At 41.2% G+C, this 18955-nt stretch overlaps 1 protein-coding gene across 18 annotated transcripts in view; it reads right to left on the bottom strand.

Annotated features, from left to right (window-relative positions):
* DIS3L2 (DIS3 like 3'-5' exoribonuclease 2) overlaps positions 1 to 18955 on the bottom strand; it is a 385922-nt gene that overhangs the window by 219289 nt on the left and 147678 nt on the right. Inside the window, exon 6 of one of the 18 annotated variants that reach the window (XM_078328832.1) lies at positions 16960 to 17014. The exons of the other annotated variants lie outside the window; for them this stretch is intronic. Within the exon in view, the coding sequence (XP_078184958.1) occupies positions 16960 to 17014 (55 nt within the window). The remainder of the gene's footprint in view (positions 1 to 16959; positions 17015 to 18955) is intronic. 18 annotated transcript variants of the gene reach the window in all.

Raw genomic sequence — 18955 nt, 5'->3', positions numbered from 1 at the left:
CAGAGTGAGAACCTGCTTCAAAAATAAAAATTATAAACCATGATAAATGCTGAGAAGGAAAGAACGATCCCAAAAAGATGGGGGAAAGAACATATGATTTATGTTAAGAGATCAGGGAAAGAATTTAAATTGAGACATGAAGACAGTGTATACAAGAGTGAAGAGGAGAATGAGACTTTCAGGATAGGAACGGCATACAGGAAAGGGCAAAGTCAGGAATTTCTTTACACAATCAAGGACCAGAAAGACAACCATAAGGCACAGCTGGAGCACAGTGAGCAAGAATAGGCATGGCTAGAGATGAGAACAAGAGGTAGATGGGTGCCAAGTCAGGTGTGGGCCTTGCAGAATATAAAAAGCCAGAATGTTAGTACCACGGCAAGATAGGAAAGGATTCTGTGCAAGAGCGTGACACAGCCCAGGGCAAGGTAAGAGCAGACTAAGAGTAGGTGTAGGGAGACCAGTTAAAAGCTACTGCAATAGTCTAGACGTGAGAGGATGGAGCTGTGATGCAGGTATTGGAAATAGAACTAAGATATATTTTGGAGTTGAACTGATAGACTTAGTGATAGTTACCTAGGAGAGCTTAAGGATTATTAAATAAGTCAAGGATTTTCAGACTTCTGATACCAGCAACTACGTTGACAGTGGCATCACTTATGGCACAGGAAAGACTAGAGGAAGGGGTAAAGATCACTAATTCTTTTCGGAGGTGGTTCTATTGGAGAGGCCACCTATGAGAACTTCAAGTGAAGAAACTGAGTAAGCAGTTTAAAATGAAGGTCTGGAACTCAGAAGGCAGACCTGGGCTGTGACTTTACATAAAATTCATATACTGGGAAACTTTCCAGCCCAAGCTGGAGAGAGGATATGCAAACCCAAGGCCATTCAACTACTAAATCCATGAAACTCTTCCAGTGCACCACACTGCTATATGCACAAGTAAGGTGTAATGGTCTGTCGCTGTTAATGAAGAAAATTCATAGAGGAAGTGACTTGGGGCTTGAAGGATATATAGATATAGAAGTTTCAAAGACAAATAAGGAAGTTAAAGGCCATTCCAGACAAAGGCCAGAACTTGTGAAAGGCCTAGATCTGTGAGTGGGCTTGTCATGGTAAAGGCCCAGTAAAAGATTTACTGTAACTATTAACAGGCTGGGGATACAGTGCTGGGTGGGGACGGACTAGAACAGGGGGAAAATAAGTCTGGTAGAATGGCCTTGTGGCAGGGACTAGTTACTGCCCAATTATCCAGTCTCTTCTTTCCTGGTAATAAGAACTCCAATTTTCAGCTGGGCATACTGTCGCCTAGTTAAAAGGCCACCTCCTTCAGCCACATCTCTGCATGTCTACATTTTAGGCAACAAGATGCAGGGGAAAGAGTGTTGTTAATGACTTCCAGTAGTATTCTTACAGGGCAGAGGCCCAGCCATCTCCCGCTTCTCAGTCCTGCTGGCTGAAATGTGGATTTGATAGCTGGACCGTGAGCACTCATCTTGGTCCTAGAGGCCACAGGTCAAGGTGTTAACTACTCTGCAGAGCAACACAACAGAATGAGCTGAAGACTATGGAGCTGCAAACCCTGGCCTGCTGGTCTCTGATCTTCTTCTATGTAAGATAGAAATCAACTTCTTTCTTGTTTGAGCCATTTATATTTTAGGATTTAAAGCTATTCTCTGCAGAATATACTTTCTAACATACAGGCCCAGACAACGAAACTAACACGCTGGGACACTATCCTATAAAGCATTATAAAAGCCAGGGCAATTCTTCTCTTTAGAGTTATGTATCACACATGTATTTTAAGGCTAGGAATTTGGTAGCACCCCGGAATGAAGAGACAATGGTAGCAGAAACCTTAGAAAGCTGAGATTAGAATCTAGGTAAGACACAGTCAGAACCCAAATTAAGACAGTGGCAATGATGTAAGTCCAAAACTGACAAATACAAGTTTGTTCAATCTCTAAATAAAGGGCCACAGAAACTTATAATTTCCAAAGAGAAGTCAATGAAAACTGAAATATGAATTTATAAATGAGTATGTCCTGTCTGGACCTCTCAAAACGAACTAGGAAAATTTATTTTATGGGCCCCTCTCTCTAGCGAAATGTAGACATGAAAACACAAGTCCTCACAGGGGCAAGGTAACATACACTGTGAATAATCATTTGTGATGCTGCAACCTTCTGAGCATAACAAGTGCTTATTATCATTCTAGGACCCTACTTCTAGCTCCTGTCAAGGCAAAGGCTTGGGAGGGACAGTCTTCAGGAGCATTAATAAGCTCCTTTCTTCACAGAATCCCCAGGCCTAAGCAAGTTTCATTCTGATACAAAGCTAAGGAAAATGTATGATGCTAAAGAATTTTCACAGCATGCTTACCTATATCACCTCTTTTGATTTACAACTTATATATGTGTATGGTGGGTATTGTTATTCCAGCTTCACTGAGGAAACAGGGGTAGTGAAGAGAAGGAGCCAGTCAATGACAGCATGCAGGACACTGGTGCTGATGGTGGTGACCTGTTCTCCACACTAGCTAGAATTGGGACACTATAAAAAGTACCATGAAAACCTGTATCAAGTTATTATTTAAATGACATGGGACTTTCTGAAATGTTGGAGTCAACCCAGTGAGCATCCTGAATATCGATGGAGTACCAAACCCTGTCCTCAGAAAGCCCAAATGTTAGACGGGAGGCAAAGATGCAAATGAAAGCACATGACGTTGGTGACTGCTAGCAAGCAGTATGCCTAAGGGTAATGAGATGGAAGTCCCACAGTTTGACAGAGCAGCTAACCCCTGAGTTGAGAATGGAAAGGCTAAGTAGGAAATGGTCAGTAGGGTGGGACTAAGGAGCATTCTAGAAAGGGAGAAGAGAGTGTGCAAAGGCACACAACACAAACAAGAGTAAACTGGGTAGGAGGAAGGCCTACTATGTCTGAATGAGTTGTAGGGACCAGACCATGAAAGGCTTCATATGACATTCTGAAGAGTATCTATTTTATATATTAGGGATGGAAAACCATTGAAAATTCTGAGAATAACATGATTGGAATTATATTTAATGAGAAATGGTTAAATTATATTTAATGAGAAGAGATTATCCTGGTCAGTCTAGTGCTCCTTTGAAGACAAACTTTTATTCCTCCAGCTGCTTTTAAGATTTCTCTTTGCCTTTGGTTTTTAGTAATTGCCTCCTAGTGTATCTAAATTTGGATTAAAAAAAAAATTCTACTAGCAGTCACTGATCGGCTTAATGCTATCTCGCCTGCTATAGAAAATCTCAGCCATTGTCTTCAAATTTCACCTTTGCCCATTTTCTGTCTCCTTTCCTTCTAGAACTGTAATTCAACTTATTTAAACCTTCTCACTCTATTCTCTATGTCTCTTGCCCTCTCGTCTGCATTTTCTATTTTTCTCTCCATGCAATACGCTGGATAATTTTTTTCTTACTATCTTCCGGTTTGTTAACTTTCTCTTCCACTTTATCCAATCTGCTGTTAAATCTATCCAATGAGTTTTTCTCTTCAAAATGTTTACTCAAACATATAAGTTTCCTCATCCACTAAGTTTTTAATTTCATTAATTTAATCTTTATTTCTAGAAGGTTTTTTTGGCTTCTTTTCCAATTTGCTATGTCACAATTCAGAGTTATCTTCAAAGTTATCTTTTCTTTAAACAGAGGAAATAGACATTTTTTAGACTGTGATGATTCTAGTACCTGATGATGTTTTTGAAGGGCTATTTCTGTTGTTTGTGGTTTCTTACGGTTCTTGTCTTTGAAGTATGATTTCTTTGGATGCTTGGTTAGATTTATATGCTAGTCACTGAATAATCTGAAGCCTATGCTGAAGAAACCTTTCTTTTGAAAAAATTTCCACTTGATTTTGCCAGAAACCCAGAGGCACTACCAGTCCTTAAACCAATTCAAGACTTCAGATTCTCTGATTGACCCAGTCAGCTTGAACCTTGGCTGCATTTCCATGTGAGAGCTGCTATATTTCAGGTCTACCCTGATGGTGTAGCCATTTGGGGTTCCAGTTTCTTGTAAAGAGTCTAGACATTATTTCTGTCCCCAACAACTGTGATCAAATCTACAATGTCTTATCAAATCCAATTTTAACCTGGTAATGCCCATCAGTTCTTTGATGCTTTGATATTTTATTTTTAATCTAAATATTTTTAGTTGTTTCAGTGGGAGGGTATATCTGAATAACAGCCCTCTATAACTATTAATGGAAAGTCCCTAGGATTTGTATCTTAGAAATCTTTTTCAGGTGGCAGTGTAGGGCATAGAAGGGGAGTAGTGATAGGGTAAGAATGGCGGGGGTGAGGAGGCGGGGGCAGTGCCAATCTTCACAGTAAACACAAGCAGAGAGATGGTAAGAAAGCCATTACAATAGTACCCAATGTTCCATTAAGGCACTATGGGATAAGGTATTATCTCTTAAGGCAGATAATACCTCCATCAAGGATGGAGAGAAGTGGGTACTCACATTTATTTGTCTCAGCAACCCCATGAGGAAAGTATAATTATCCTGAGGTGTTTTTTTATCTTTCAGAAACCCATTGCTTGCTAATATCCTGAGTTTTAAAGAAAAGCAACCAGCAATTCAAAGAAGTGAAGTAACTTATCCCAGGGTTCATCCAAGGAGATGGTTAGTAGAGGCGCATCAGAACCCAGTCTGACTCCAAGTCCAAGCTCTTCCCACCAAGGTGCGATGGGATCTGGAAGAAAGATGGATGCACGTGGGTAGGTTCCTATTAGGGTAGGAAGGTTGTGGAAATTTTTATAATTCAGTTATAGACAGTGATGGGTTTTAAATTTTAAAAGCTGCCTAACAATAAACAGCTCTCCTTAGATATCTAATTGCACTGCTTCCAACCATAGTCATGACAGATAGCACAAGCTTTGGAGTCACAAGATCGAAATGCAAACCTAGATCCTATGAGCTTGAGCTATGTAGCACTGAACAAGTTACTCTGTCTCTGAATTTCCTCCTTTGCATACCAGAAATAGTTCATATGAGTTATGTTTACATGTAGTGCCCTAGCACAAGCACATTTTTAAAAAATTGTTAGATACTATTAATGTTTTTGTTGTTGTTGTTTCTTGGAATAAGTTTTTTTTGTTTGTTTACTTTTGTTTTTGTTTCTGAGATGGAGTCTTGCTTTGTCACCCAGGCTGGAGTGCAATGGTGCGATCTCAGATCACTGCCCCCTCCAGCTCCCGGGTTTAAGTGATTCTCCTGCTTCAGCCTCCTGAGTAGCTGGGATTACAGGCACCCACCACCACACCCGGCTCGTTTTTGTATTTTTAGTAGAGATGGGGTTTCACCATGTTGGTCAGGCTGGTCTTGAACTTCTGACCTCAGGTGATCCAACTGCCTCGGCTTCCCAAAATGCTAGGATTATAGGCATGAGCCACCGCCCCTTGCCTGTTGTGAGTTTTGAGTGAATCCAACCCTGTTACTCTGGACACAACTGACTAAACAGGACTAGTATACAGAACAATGGCAGCATTATAAAACAAGTCACACATCTCCTTGTCTGTAAAATGTAATTTACCCTAAGGAGTTAATGGGCAGATTAAACGAAATTAATGTCTGTTAAAGTGTCATAGGGACTAAAACACAGTAAGTATTCAGTAATTGTTTTATATATAAATTGCTGATATTTTTCTGAGTGCTTGATATATGCTGTGCAGAGTAAGGAGGAACAAGAGAAGGTACTACATAGATAGGCAGAGCCCAGGTAAACATTACGCAGTTTGGATTACCACAAAGGCAATGGGGGGCTATAGGAGAATGGTGGCAAAAGGCTGACATGATTAAAGTACTGAGAAGCTTAGACAGGTTTCTGAACAGGGAACAGATTTAGGAAAAGTGAGACTGGAGGCAGAAGGCCAGTTAATAGGTTACTGCAATAAATCAGACTAGTGGCCAAGGGAATGGAAGGTCGTGGCTAGAGAGGTGTTTAGAAGGCAAAACTGGCAAAATTATAATATTTAGATGCTAATGGGGAAGTGGGAAGGTATATGAGGTACAGTATGGTGTGGGTAAGACTGCCTGATTTCCTTGTAACAGAGCTTCCTTACCAGCAGCATTGTCATGACCTGTGAGCTCTTAGAAATGAAAAATAAAAGGCCCCATCCGTGACCTACAGACTCTCAGAACCTCTGGGGGTGGGGTCAGTACTCTGTAGTTTCAGGAGCCTTCCAGGTGAGTCCACTAAAGTGTGTGAGCCACCACCAGTGATTGATGAGGAACCACCATAGGAAGAGTATCTCAGTGCAACCAAGAGAGGATATCAATTCAGTCAGCTTTCAGTTTGAGGTATCAGATATTAGATCTGGCATTTCAAAAATAAGTCTGGGCTGGAAACAGAAATGAGGGAGTCACCTGTGTACAGAGAGCAAATGAATGAGTAGACTGGCTCCCTAGGGGACTGTTCAGAATTAGAGGGGAAGAGAACCTAGGACAGAATAGTGGAGAACACCAACATTTAAGAAAAGCAAAAGTAGAAAAGTCTGCAAAGGAAACTGAGGTGTGGTCAGAGGTAGGAAAAAAAATCAAGCTAATATGGAATCAGAAAAGACAAAGAAAGAAAGCATTTCAATAGGGAAAATGTAGTCAGCAGTGTGGCCTTAGTGACAAGGTCACAGGTGGCCCTAGTGAGACTAATGTGAATGAAAGAAAGGTGAAGTCAGAATGCTGTGCCTGGGAAACTGAGTGGGAGGTAGACTGTGGGGATGAGGGTGTGGAAGAAGCTCAGGAAGTCTGGCTGTGAAGGATTGGAATAATACAGGGTGGAAGCTGTAGGGGGAGGACAGAAATGATGACATGGCTTTTAATATTTTATTTTTTTAAGATAAGAGAGGCCTGGACATGGTTAATTGCTGATGGGAAGGAACCAGTAAAGAAGGCACTGTTGAAGTGGGTGCAATTAGGAAAGGGAGGGGTCCCTGGACAGGAAGGGATGTGATCCAGAACCCAGGGGAAGGGTTAACTCAGGCAGAAGGACAGAGAAACGTCAACTTCGTTGTATGGAAATAAATGTAGGAGGGAGGGAGATTAAACATAAGCCATTTGTAAATCTGGTGGCTGAAAGCTGCAGGGGATCACAAAGGGGTCAGCTTTTGTTTCCTCTGAAACTTCAGAGCCAAACACATCTGCTGAAAGTGCTAGGGAAGGTAGAGAAGACCCACTAAGTGCAGAGCTCTGTGTTCCACAATGCCAGGGTAGGCTTGAAAGTGAATGACATCCCAAAACAATGGCCTTGAACATGCCAGGCACTGTGCTCAATACATTCAAACTAACCATTAGTAGCTTGTCATTGAGCCGTCCCTGCACTTGGCACTGTGTTAGGTTGTTTACATACATACCACATTTAATATTCTCCAACAGTCCCATGCAGTAGGCAGGGATTATCATGCTGGTTTTAGAGATAAGCAAACTTATCTCTAAAGGCTCACACATATCAAATAACATGCTTGCCCATGGTGACCAGCTCAGAAGTGGCTGGGCAGGATTCAAACCAGAATCTCATGGATGCCAGCACCTCATCCTCTTTATGTGCTGCCACATTACCTTCAGAATCCAAACAGCATTGATGGGAATGAAAATGGAAAAGAAAACATGATACCTAATAGATATGCCTGAGTGACAGACCCTGCAAGAGTCAATCAACTCTATTTTGAACACATTCCAAATCTGGGGTGACGATGGGACATAAGCATAATAAGGTCCTCTGCCCAAGCCAGGGATATGTTTCTACATCTTAGGGTAGAGGTGTGTATATTAACTCTATGGTAACATCATTTGAGAGTAGATAAACTGGGCAGAGACTGGGGAAAAGAAAGCCTTAACATATTAGAGCAACAAGATGAATAAAGGAATAAAAAGGAAGCTGATTCCTAAGCAGTGAAAGGGGAAAAACATCCTTTCACTACCCAATTTTCCTTCACTGTTCTAATTTATAGATTGGTAAGAGACTAGGAAGGCAGAATTTGGTCACCCTCCTCTTTAAGCTGGCCATGCAGTGACTTCAGACTCCTGAGTTGGACCTGAGCCTTAGCTACTGTGGCTTTCAGGCCCAAACCGGAGTCCCTTGCAGGGTCTTCACAAATGGGGCTTTGCACTGATTCCCATTCCCAGCTATTAACTGTATTAATGACATCTTCAACACTCTCCTGCTTTTCCCTGAGCACTCTCTGCTCCAAATCTTTCTCTTGCCCAGGAGAAACCACTTTTAAATTTCTCTCTACTAAAGTTTTAATTGGCTTTTAGTCTCATGGCTCCCCAAAGACCCAAAATGTAGGTATACACTTACATGCTTCCATCTCTAGCTGGCTTTAACTTACTAATTCTGCATCTTAACAGATGAATGATTCCTCCAAGTTTAAGTTCACTTCCATCTGAGTTTTTCTTAAAGAGGCCAAGCTTCATCTCTTTCTATGGTGTTTACTAAAGTCAAATGGGTGTTTCTTTAATTGTCTTCTAAGGACTAGCTAGCTATCCATGAAAACTGCAAATAATGAAAAAGCTGTTAAGCCATCTGAAAGAGTTAAGTAGAGACCCGCCTCAAACCATGGGAAGCTAGACTAGATCAGTCAAGTTGGGTCTGCAAGCCCACATATATCAAATATATATCATATCTCTCTTATATTCCAAGCCTCTTAAAGCACATTCAATATTTCACTCTTGAATATCTCCAGCAGAAATAACAGCAGCCAGCCCACTGCTTGGGCAAAAGGGAAATAATTAAAATGCTACTTCCCCAAGAGCCTGTCCTCTTTTTCAAATCATTTGCTGTGACCTGAACATAGTAGGACTACCAAGTGAACATCACATGGGAAAAGAAACTAGATAGTTTAAAGGAGAATAAACTCATTTTTATAGACAGCATCCTTTCTGAGATCCACGTAGGCCCCTAGGAAACAACAATGCACCACTCAGAAACAGCTCATGCTTGAAGCATCTTTGATGGAAAATTGCTTCTCTTTTATATGGTAACAAGCTTCAGCTCTAAGTGCAAATCGGGCTAACATAGACCACTCCAGCCAGGTTATATAGACAGGAATGAGTCACTGCTTTTGATGCCAAATTGGCGAATCTGAAGGTTTTATAATGGATGCTATATGGCTGTTGTGGAGGAAAATAGGAATTAAACATGAGAACGACTGGTTTGGTCCTTCTTTAGTTTCAAAGGACGGAAGGAAGGAGCACCTTCTTGTATTGCTAAATACAAGACTGGTATGGGGTTGCAGTGGATGATTAAAGACGAGCAAAAACGGTTACATGGGAAAAGTTTTTTAAGTCAACTATAAAAACACCAATCAAGAATTGTAAACTGGAAAAAATATGTTGTTATAAAGAAGACTCACAAAAGGAAAAGATCACACATGTGGTTGGAAAAAAGTAAGTAAAGGCTGATAAGGGAACCATCTGTGACAAGCAGACTCTACTATGATCCCCAATAATCCCCCACCCTTCTGGTCTTTGTGCCCTGTATAATCACCCCCACTTGAGTGTGGGCAGGACCTGGGACTGACTTCTAACCAACAGAATATTGCAAAAATGATGGCCTGTCACTTCCATGATTAGCTTCTATAAGACTGTGGCTTCCATCTTGCCAGCTGACTCTCTGGATCTGATCAAGCATGCACCCACACAGAGGCCCATGGAGCAAGTAGCCGAGGACAGCAAGGAGCTGAGGTCCTCAGTACAAGAGCCTACAAAGAACTGAATCTGGCCAATAATCATAGAAGCCTGGAAGCAGATCCTTTCCTAGTCCACCTTCATATAAACGACACCTTGACTATAGCCTTGTGAGAAACCCTGAAGCAGAGAACCCAGAAGGGCCCTATCCAGATTCCTGACCCACAGAAACTGTGAGATAATAAATGTGTTGTTTGTAACCACTAAGTTTGTGCTATTTGTTACACAGTAATAAATATCTAATACATATCTAAAATGACAGTTGACCTTTGAAGAATGGGAGGCCTTTTCACAGAAGATGGGGAACTAGGTGGCATTCATGTCAGAAAAGATAAAGCACAGACACAAAAGGGCCAAAGAGGAAAGGGAGTGCTCAGGAACAATAATACAGCGCCTGATTTGGCTGGCCCTGAGGTCTGACTGGGCAGGTGCAAGAGCAAAGGTTGGAGAGGCAGGGAAGAGGCCCCCCGTGGGCAAGGGACCTGCCAGAGAGTAATTAAAGCTCATCACTGACACCATGTGGTCTGAGAACCTCTGCAGGAAGATTCATTTGACTCTTGTTAGTTCAAGAGGCAATAGACTTCAAAAATGGTTTGGAAAATGCCCAACATGAAATGCTATGCTTTACTCTCTTTAAGGCGCTTTCCCTTCCATGACCTCATTTGATCTATGCAAGAATCATGTGATTTATGCAAGAACCTGTGAAGTAACTAAGACAAGGTTTCATACAAATAATAAAATTTCATACAAATAAGGAAAATGAAGCACTAAGAGGTAAAAATGACTGGCAAAAACTCTTGTTTAGTACTTTTTCGTCCTAGTAAGAGTGCTGCCACATTTCATTGCAACCTCCTTCCCTGAGGCAGAAGTGAACAGAGCTGGCCAGACAGGTTTGGATCCTGGCCCCACTGCACCAGGGTGGGGCACAGAGCATATTCATACCTGGAAGGGAAAGTGCAATGAGGCCTGGGTGAACTGCAGGGTCATGGGCGCAGTAGCAGGTACCAAAGGGGCTCTGAAACAGAGTTTAAATGAGTGTCAGAGCCAAGGGGACCGGCCACATGGGAGTCAGCTAGCTGCAGAGCAGAGATGGGGAACTTCACAGTACAGCTGAGCTTTTTTTGCTCAAGGGACTAGAAAAGATATGAAGGGTGGAAGGCTGGTTCCACTTACAGGCACAGAGGTGGCACATTCATTTTTGAATGTTTTGAATTGGGTGGGTGGTGGTGGTTGTTGTTTTAGCATTATCCGAAAACCAGGGACAGTTTTCAATTGTAAAATGTTAAATAAGATCTGTCCTTAATGGTGGACATTCTATAGCTGGAATAGGGCAACTGTCAGTTCCCTCTCCTCATTCAGAGCCATACGACCCAGTTTTTAGCCAATAGCTAAACTCTTCAATAGCTTTTCGAAAATCTCAACAGGTTATAACCATCATTACTCCAAGTCTATTAGTCAGGCAAAGATTTCCCTTGGCATGTTACTGCATGACTTGAAAAACCTAGTTGAAAATTCTCTAAGGAGAATGGGAATTATCTAAAGTAATCCAAAAGGAATCAATGGCAGTAGGATGAAATTGCAGGCACGAATAATTCTAAATAGTGACCATGAAAGAGTCCCTAACAAAGGAAAAAAAACACATAAAAGCTTAAAGAAGCAGGTAAAACACCGAGTCACCCAAAAGGTTTCATTACTCAGCTGAATAAACCTGGCATATCCTGACCAGAGGAATAAAAAGGGAAGAGCTACTTGATTGGCCTTCCCTTCCTAGACTCTGAAGACATGAAGCTTAATTTCACTGAATTAGTCTGACTTTTTTTTTTTATGAGACCAAGTCTCACACTACTGGCCAGGCTGGAGTGCAATGGCACAATCTCAGCTCACTGCAACCTCTGCCTCCAGGGTTCAAGTGATTCCTGTGCCTCAGCCTCCTGGGTAGCTGGGATTACAGGTGCCTGACACCATACCAGGCTAATTTTTGTATTTTTAATTGAGCCAAGGTTTTGTCATGTTGGCCAGGCTGGTCTCAAATTCCTGACCTCAAGCCATCTGCCGACCTCAGCCTCTCGAAGTGCTGGGGGATCTGCAATCCTGTGCGTGAGCCACTCCGCCAGCCTTGTATCGGTCGTTTTCACACTGCTATAAAGAACTTCCCTGATATGGGGTAATTTATAAAGGAAAAAAGTTTAATTGACTCACAGTTTTGTATGGCTGAGGAGGCCTCAGGAAACTTACAATCATAGTGGAAGGCAAAGAAGAAGTAGGCACCTTCTTCACAAGGCGGCAGGAGAGAGAAGAGTGATGGAGGAACTTTCACTTATAGAATCATCAGATCTTGTGAAAACTCACTCACTGTCACAAGAACAGCTTGAGGGAAACAAACTCTAAGATCCAATCACCTCCCTCCCTCCACACATGGTGATTACAATTCCAGATGAGATTTGGGTGGGGACACAGGGCCAAACCATATCATTCACAGACAAACAGCCTCAGAATCTCAGGGAGAGAGAAGTTAGAATGAAGACATAAACCATCCCACATGGAGTTGATTCTCAGGTTCCTAAGTATAAAGTACTTCTGTAAATATCAAATTGAACTTTTATCTTTCAATAAATCCTTACAATATAAAGATTAAATGCAAAATGGGCTGACAGACTGAATCTAAATAATTATTGAAATTAAGTGTTTTTCAAGAACAGAAAATGAAATACCGCATGTTCTCACTCATAGGTGGGTGTTGAACAATGAGAACACATGGACACAGGGAGAGGAGCACTACACACTGGGGTCTGTTGGGGGGAATAGGGGAGAGACAGCAGGGGGTGGGGAGTTGGGGAGAGATAGCATGGGGAGAAATGCCAGATATAGGTGAAGGGGAGGAAGGCAGCAAATCACACTGTCATGTGTGTACCTGGCAACTATCTTGCATGTTCTTCACATGTACCCTAAAACCTAAAATGCAATAAAAAAAAAGAGAGAGAGAAATTAAGTGGGTTTTGGTTTTTTTTTTTTTAATAAAAATAATCTTCAATCACCTGATACCTGCTAAGGGAAACAGAGGTATTCCTTTGTTCCTTGGAAGTAATCATCCCAGCCAGGCGTGATGGCTCAGGCCTATAATCCAAGCACTTTGGAGGCCAAGACGGGCAGATCATCAGAGGTTGGAGTTCAAGACCAGCCTGACCAACATGGTGAAATCTCGTCTTTTCATAAAAAAAGAAAGGAAGGAAGGAAGGAAGAACAAAAGAAGGAAGGAAGGAAGGAAGAGAGGGAGGGAGGGAGAGAGGGAGGGAGGGAGGGAGGGAGGGAGTTATCATCCCTTTCTTCTGACTTCCTGCTATGGTTTGAATATTTGTCCCCTTCCAAAACACATGGTGAAACTTAATCTCCAATGTGGCAGTACTGAGAATTGGAGACTTTAGAGGTGCCTGCCCTCATGAATGCATTAATCCATTCATGGATCAATGGGTTATCATGGGAGTGGATCTGGTGGCTTTATAAGAGGAAGAGAGACCTGAGCTAACACACTCAGCTCCCTCTGCATGTGATGCCCCATGCTGCCTAAGGCCTCTGTACAGAATCCCCACTGGCAAGAAGTCCTCACTAGATGCAGCCCCTTGACCTTGGACTTCTTATACTCCATAACTGTAAGATACAAATTCCTTTTCATAATATATTACCCAGTTTCAGGTATTCAGTTATAACCAACAGAAAATAGACTAAGACACTCCAGATAATTTTCTTCTAGGTCTTGTTCAAGGCTCTTGAAATCTTTATCAGATTTACTTCTCAAACCTCAGACCAGATTGTGCTCCAGTATTATAGGATGATTACTTCAGGTAATTCAATCATAGTCCACCTACTTGACAATCTCATTGATTTCCCATAGCTTCAACTGACACTATTCATATGTATAACTCTCACCACCCCTCTTATGGGTCTATACTTCTATTCCCAATTGCCCACTGGATGTCGTAACCTGAATGTCCCCTATGAAACTCAAATCAACATATAATCACAACCTAAATTCATAGTCCTTCTCACCCTTGTTTTTTTAGTTTAGTTTTTTTTTTGTTTTTTTTTTTTTGTTTTTTTTGCATTTAAGAACATCAGCACCACACAGTTGCTTAACTAGAAACCAAGTTATTCTCATTCATTAATCCTTTTCCGCCTAAGTACCATATCAGACCTGCCACGGAACAATGTCAATTCTAGTTCTGAAATGTATTGTTCATCTTTCCTCTTTATTCGAGCTGCTATTGCTCTTAGTCAGGTCTTCCAGCATCTCTAGTCTTTTGGGCAGGGGGATGGGAGTAATTGATGTTTTATTATCACTCAAATCAGTCTCCCTGAGCATTCGGGGATCAGATATTTTAAGGATAATTTGGTGGGTAAGGGGCCAGTGAGTCAAGAGTGCTAATTGGTTGGGTCAGTGATGAAATCATAGGGAAACGAAGCTGTCCTCTAGCCCTGAGTCAGTACCTAGGTGGGGGCCACAAGATCAGATAAGCCAGTTTATCAATCTGTGTGGTGCCAGCTAATCCATCCTGTGCAGTATCTGCAAAATATCTCAAGCACTAATCTTATCAGCAGTTTAGGGAGGGTCAGAATGCTCCAGCAGCATGACTCCTAAACCATAATTTCTAATCTTGTGCTTAACTTGTTAGTCCTACAAAGACAATCTAGTCTTCAGGCAAGAAGGAGGTTTGTTTTGGGAAAGGGCTGTTATCATCTTTGTCTTAATCTGTAAACTAAGCCCCTCCCAAAACCTACTCCCAGGAATGAATAAGGATAGCTTGGAGGTTAGAAGCAAGATGGAATTGGTTAGGTCAGCTCTCTTTCACTGTCTCAGTTACAATTCTGCAATGGTGATTTCCATCCCTCCCTTTGAGTTTTATAACACCTTAATCTTAAAGTGTTAGCTAATAAAGATGGAAAAAGGGCAAAGACCATTCTAACTTCTTCCTGCTCTCAGGGGCACAGGGGGGTAGGTGTAGATCCCAAGGTAAAAGGAATGGAACCACTTTGCAACTGTTTGAGCATATTCATGCCGGCCTGGCTGGAGTTCTAAGACTTGCATGGCAAAGGTGTTAGTACTGTCATCTACAGTTTCAGTACCACATAAGGAAACAGCATACTATAAGGTAAATACTGAGTACTAGAATGAGGGGTACAATACCCAGTTTTAAAAGTAAAGATTTGAAAGCTTTGGTTTGGAGACTTATAGCCCACAAGAATTTCAGATATAGTCCAAATTATTTAAAAAAACTCAATAACAGCTAAGAACAGGTATACTATTTTTCTTTCAAAGCATAGTTTTTCTCTCCAGCATCTCCAGTCTTAACGGTTCCCCTCCATGCCCCAGTTTCTCCCTTTTCTAATGGCCAGTCTCCTTTCTTTAACAACCTTGGATGACTCTTCACAATCAAGAGCTCTAAGCTGCCATAGGTAATTCTGCGAAAACTCATCAAAGCCTATTTTTTTCCTAGCCTCCTTTCCAGGCTCCCCACTGTGCATCTTGTACTAATCCCACTATAGGTATTATTCTACCTACCAATTCTGTGACCCTGTTCATACCAAGAATATTATTCATCCTCTTTCACATGGCAAGCACTACTCACCCTTCAAGGCCCAGGAAATACACTGTCCTCATTTTTTCTCTCCTTCTTTCCACCACACCTCCTTCTACCTTGTCCACCTTCCTCTCTGAATGGCTTCTCCTTCTCCCTGCAAATCTGTTCCTCTTGTCTATATGCCACTGTCTATGGTTACTAGAGCCTCTTTTCCCTAAAAACTTTGTTTCCAGCCCTGACTCTATGTGATATCTCAGCTTCAGAGCTCTCAAGCCATGAAGGAAAATAACTAGTGGATCACTGGCCAGTCAATATGTTGGTTTTCCTTGGGACAGGAGTCTACTCATGGTCCATGCAAGGCCCTGGGGACAAGAACAGACTGTATTTACCAGTTTAGTAGGGGGATTTCCCACTGAAGGGGCTACAGCAGGCAGGATCCAGAACACATGTCTGTTACGGTCTCTCCTCTTAAGGACTAAGTGCACCCAAAGACTGGTATCCAGATTTTACTTTGTATTTACCTTTTTCTTTCCCCAGCAAGTAACATAAAGCCTGGTATGTGTATAAACCCACTTGGACCCCTATTCTTAAAGCTGTAAAATAGCATAATCCTCACTTACAAATTAAAACCTTGAGTTATAAGAAGAAAAGTGATTTGTCCAAGTTCACCTAGCAAGCAAGCAGTAGAGTGGAACTACCGGTCGTTCACATCACCTTTAGCTGCAAAGCCCTCTCCCTCAATTACAAAATTTGTTCATGACAGTGCCCATCAGAGACTCAAAAGCCTTATATGAAACATGAAGCCTAACTGTCCCTTTGTATCTGCTTGGTTGCTCTTGACTGAAATGACAGAATATTCAACTCAAACTGGCTTACATATCCAAGGTAACAAATTAGCTCATGTAATTGGAAGTCCAAAGGTAGGCAAGGATTCAGGGTTACTCAATCCAAGGTTCACTAATGGCCTTAGATCTAATGTAGGAGCACAGATTCGCTTCTAGTTCTTCACCCTTCTATGTACAATACTTGGCAAGTCATAAGATAGCTGCTAATAGCAAAAGGGGATAAATGATGCCTTGTTCATATCCATCAGAAAACTACTTATGACACAGAATTCCAAGCAGGATTCAGTCTGACTAGACTGCTTAGGTCATGGGCCTATGGGAAGAGGCAAAGGTTTCAAGCTATGACATTTCATAAAGTGACCACTAACCACATGTAGCGATTTAAATATAATTTTAAAATTAAGTTTATTAGTCACATCAGACTTATTTCAAGTGCTCAACAGCCACATGTGGCTAGTGGCTACAGTACTGGACAGTATAGATTAGAACATTCCCATTGCTACAGAAAGTTCTACTGGAATAAGGCAAACCAAGTATACCAAGCAACTTGTATAAGACAACCAAGACCCAGCTTGGCAACTGGGATCAATTTTGTCCAAAGTACAAGGAATCTGGGGAATAGGCAGATGCCCAGATGAAAATCAATATATGTATGGGAAAGAGAAAAGGGAAGCAAACATTAGATGAACAATGTCCAACACATTCTCATAAAAAGAAATTCACGTGACATGATGTGCTCTTTTTAAAAAATGATCTATTTTAGAAATTGTCTGCTACTACTATAGGTACAAGTATTTTTCTTGAACAAACTCACTAACTTCCTATGGGACACTGGATAAGCCAAGAAACTTCTCTGAGCCTCAATTTCCTCATCTGTAAAACAAAAAGAATGAATTAGATCAGTTGTTTCTAAACTTTTAAGCACAGCAGTTTTTTAGTAAGGTTTTTTTTAATTTGCCCAGGACCTCATATTTGGAAGTATGTTTAGTAACAACTGCATCTATAATTAATTTCCTATCCTTTTAAAATATAAAAAACATATATCTGTTAATTAGGGCTTCTGATCAGCAGGCAAAGTCAATGATACTACAGTGGGCTGATAATATTTACATAGAAAGTAATGTAATTTGATCTTGCAGTCTTATTAAATACAAATTTACCATTTTCTTTCTTTTATTTTTTTAATTTCCAACTTTTATTTTAAGTTCAAGGGTATATGTGGAGGATGTGCAGATTTGTTACATAGGCAAACATGTGCCATGGTAGTCTGCTACACAGATGATCCCATCCCCAGGTGTTAAGTCCAGTATCCACTAGCTATTCTTGACCCTGTCCCTCCTCGTACACCCCAACCTCTGACAAGCCCCAGTATGAGTCATTCTCCTCCCTGTGTCCATGTATTCTCATCATTTAGCTCCCAGTTGTAAGTGAGAACATGAAGTGTTTGGTTTTCTGTTCCTGCATTAGTTTGCTAAAGGATAATGGCCTCCAGCTCCATCCATGTCCCTGCAGGATACAAGATCTTGTTCCTTTCTATGGCCACAAATTATTCATAGAAAATGTGTGTATGTACCACATGTTCTTTATCCAGACTATCACTGATAGGCATTTAGGTTGATTCTACATCTTTGCTATTGTGAACAGTGCTACAATGAACATAACACGGACATGTGTCTTAGTAACAGAATGATTTGTATTCCTTTGGGTATATACCAAGAAATGGGATTGCTGGGTCAAACGGTATTTCTGGCTCTAGGCCTCTGAGGAATCGCCACACTGTCTTCCACAATGGTTGAACTAATTTACACTCCAATCAACAGTGTAAAAGTGTTCCTTTTTTCTCCACAGCCCTGCCAGCATCTGTTGTTTTTTGATTTTTTAATAATAGCCATTCTGACTGGTGTGAAATGGCATCTTATTGTGGTTCTGATTTGCATTTCCCTAACTTTCGTTTACAAATGTTGGCCACATGCATTTCTTCTTTGAGAAGGGTCTGTTCATGTCCTTTTCCCTCTTTTTTGATGGGGTTGTGTTTTCTTGTAAATTTGTTTAAGTTCCTTACAGATGCTAAATATTAGACTTTTGTCAGATGGGTCGTTTGCAAAAATTTCTCCCATTCTGTAGGTTGTCTGTTTACTCTGTTAATAGTTTCTTTGCTGTGCAGAAGCTCTTTAGTTTAATTAGGGACCGTTTGTCAATTTTTGCTTTTGCTGTAATTGCTTTTGGTGTCTTCATCATGAAATCATTGCTGGTGCCTATGTCCTGAACAGTATGCTTAGGATTTCTTCTAGAGTTTTTATAGTTTAGGGTTTTCCACTTAAGTCTTTAATCCACCTTGAGTTGATTTTTGTATATGGTGTAAGGAAGAGGCCCAATTTCAATTTTCTGCATACGGCTAGCCAGTTTTCCCAGAACCATTTACTAAATAGGGAATACTTTCCCCATTGCTTGTTTTTGTCAAGTTTGTCAAAGATGTACATGGTTGTAGGTGTACAGTCTCATTTCTGGGTTCTCTATTCTGTTCCGTTGGTCCGTGTCTTGTACCAACACCAGTAGCAATACCAATAGCAATGCCAATACCAATACCATAATGTTTTGGTTACTGTATCCCTGTAGTATAGTGTATTTTTATTTTTAACTTTTGTGTGTGTGTGTCTCATTCTGTCGCCTAGGCTGGAGTGCAGTGGTACGATCTTGGCTTACTGCAACCTCTACTTCCCGGGTTCAAATAATTATCCTGCCTCAGCCTCCTGAGTAGCTGGGATTACAGTACAGGCACATGCCACCACAGCCAGCTAATTTTTGTATTTTTAA

This window comes from Callithrix jacchus, chromosome 6 (genome assembly GCF_049354715.1).
Source record: "Callithrix jacchus isolate 240 chromosome 6, calJac240_pri, whole genome shotgun sequence".
Classification (NCBI taxonomy): domain Eukaryota; kingdom Metazoa; phylum Chordata; class Mammalia; order Primates; family Cebidae; genus Callithrix; species Callithrix jacchus.
The sequence above is the reverse complement of the archived record's forward strand: the minus strand, read 5'-3'. Positions and strand labels throughout refer to the sequence as shown.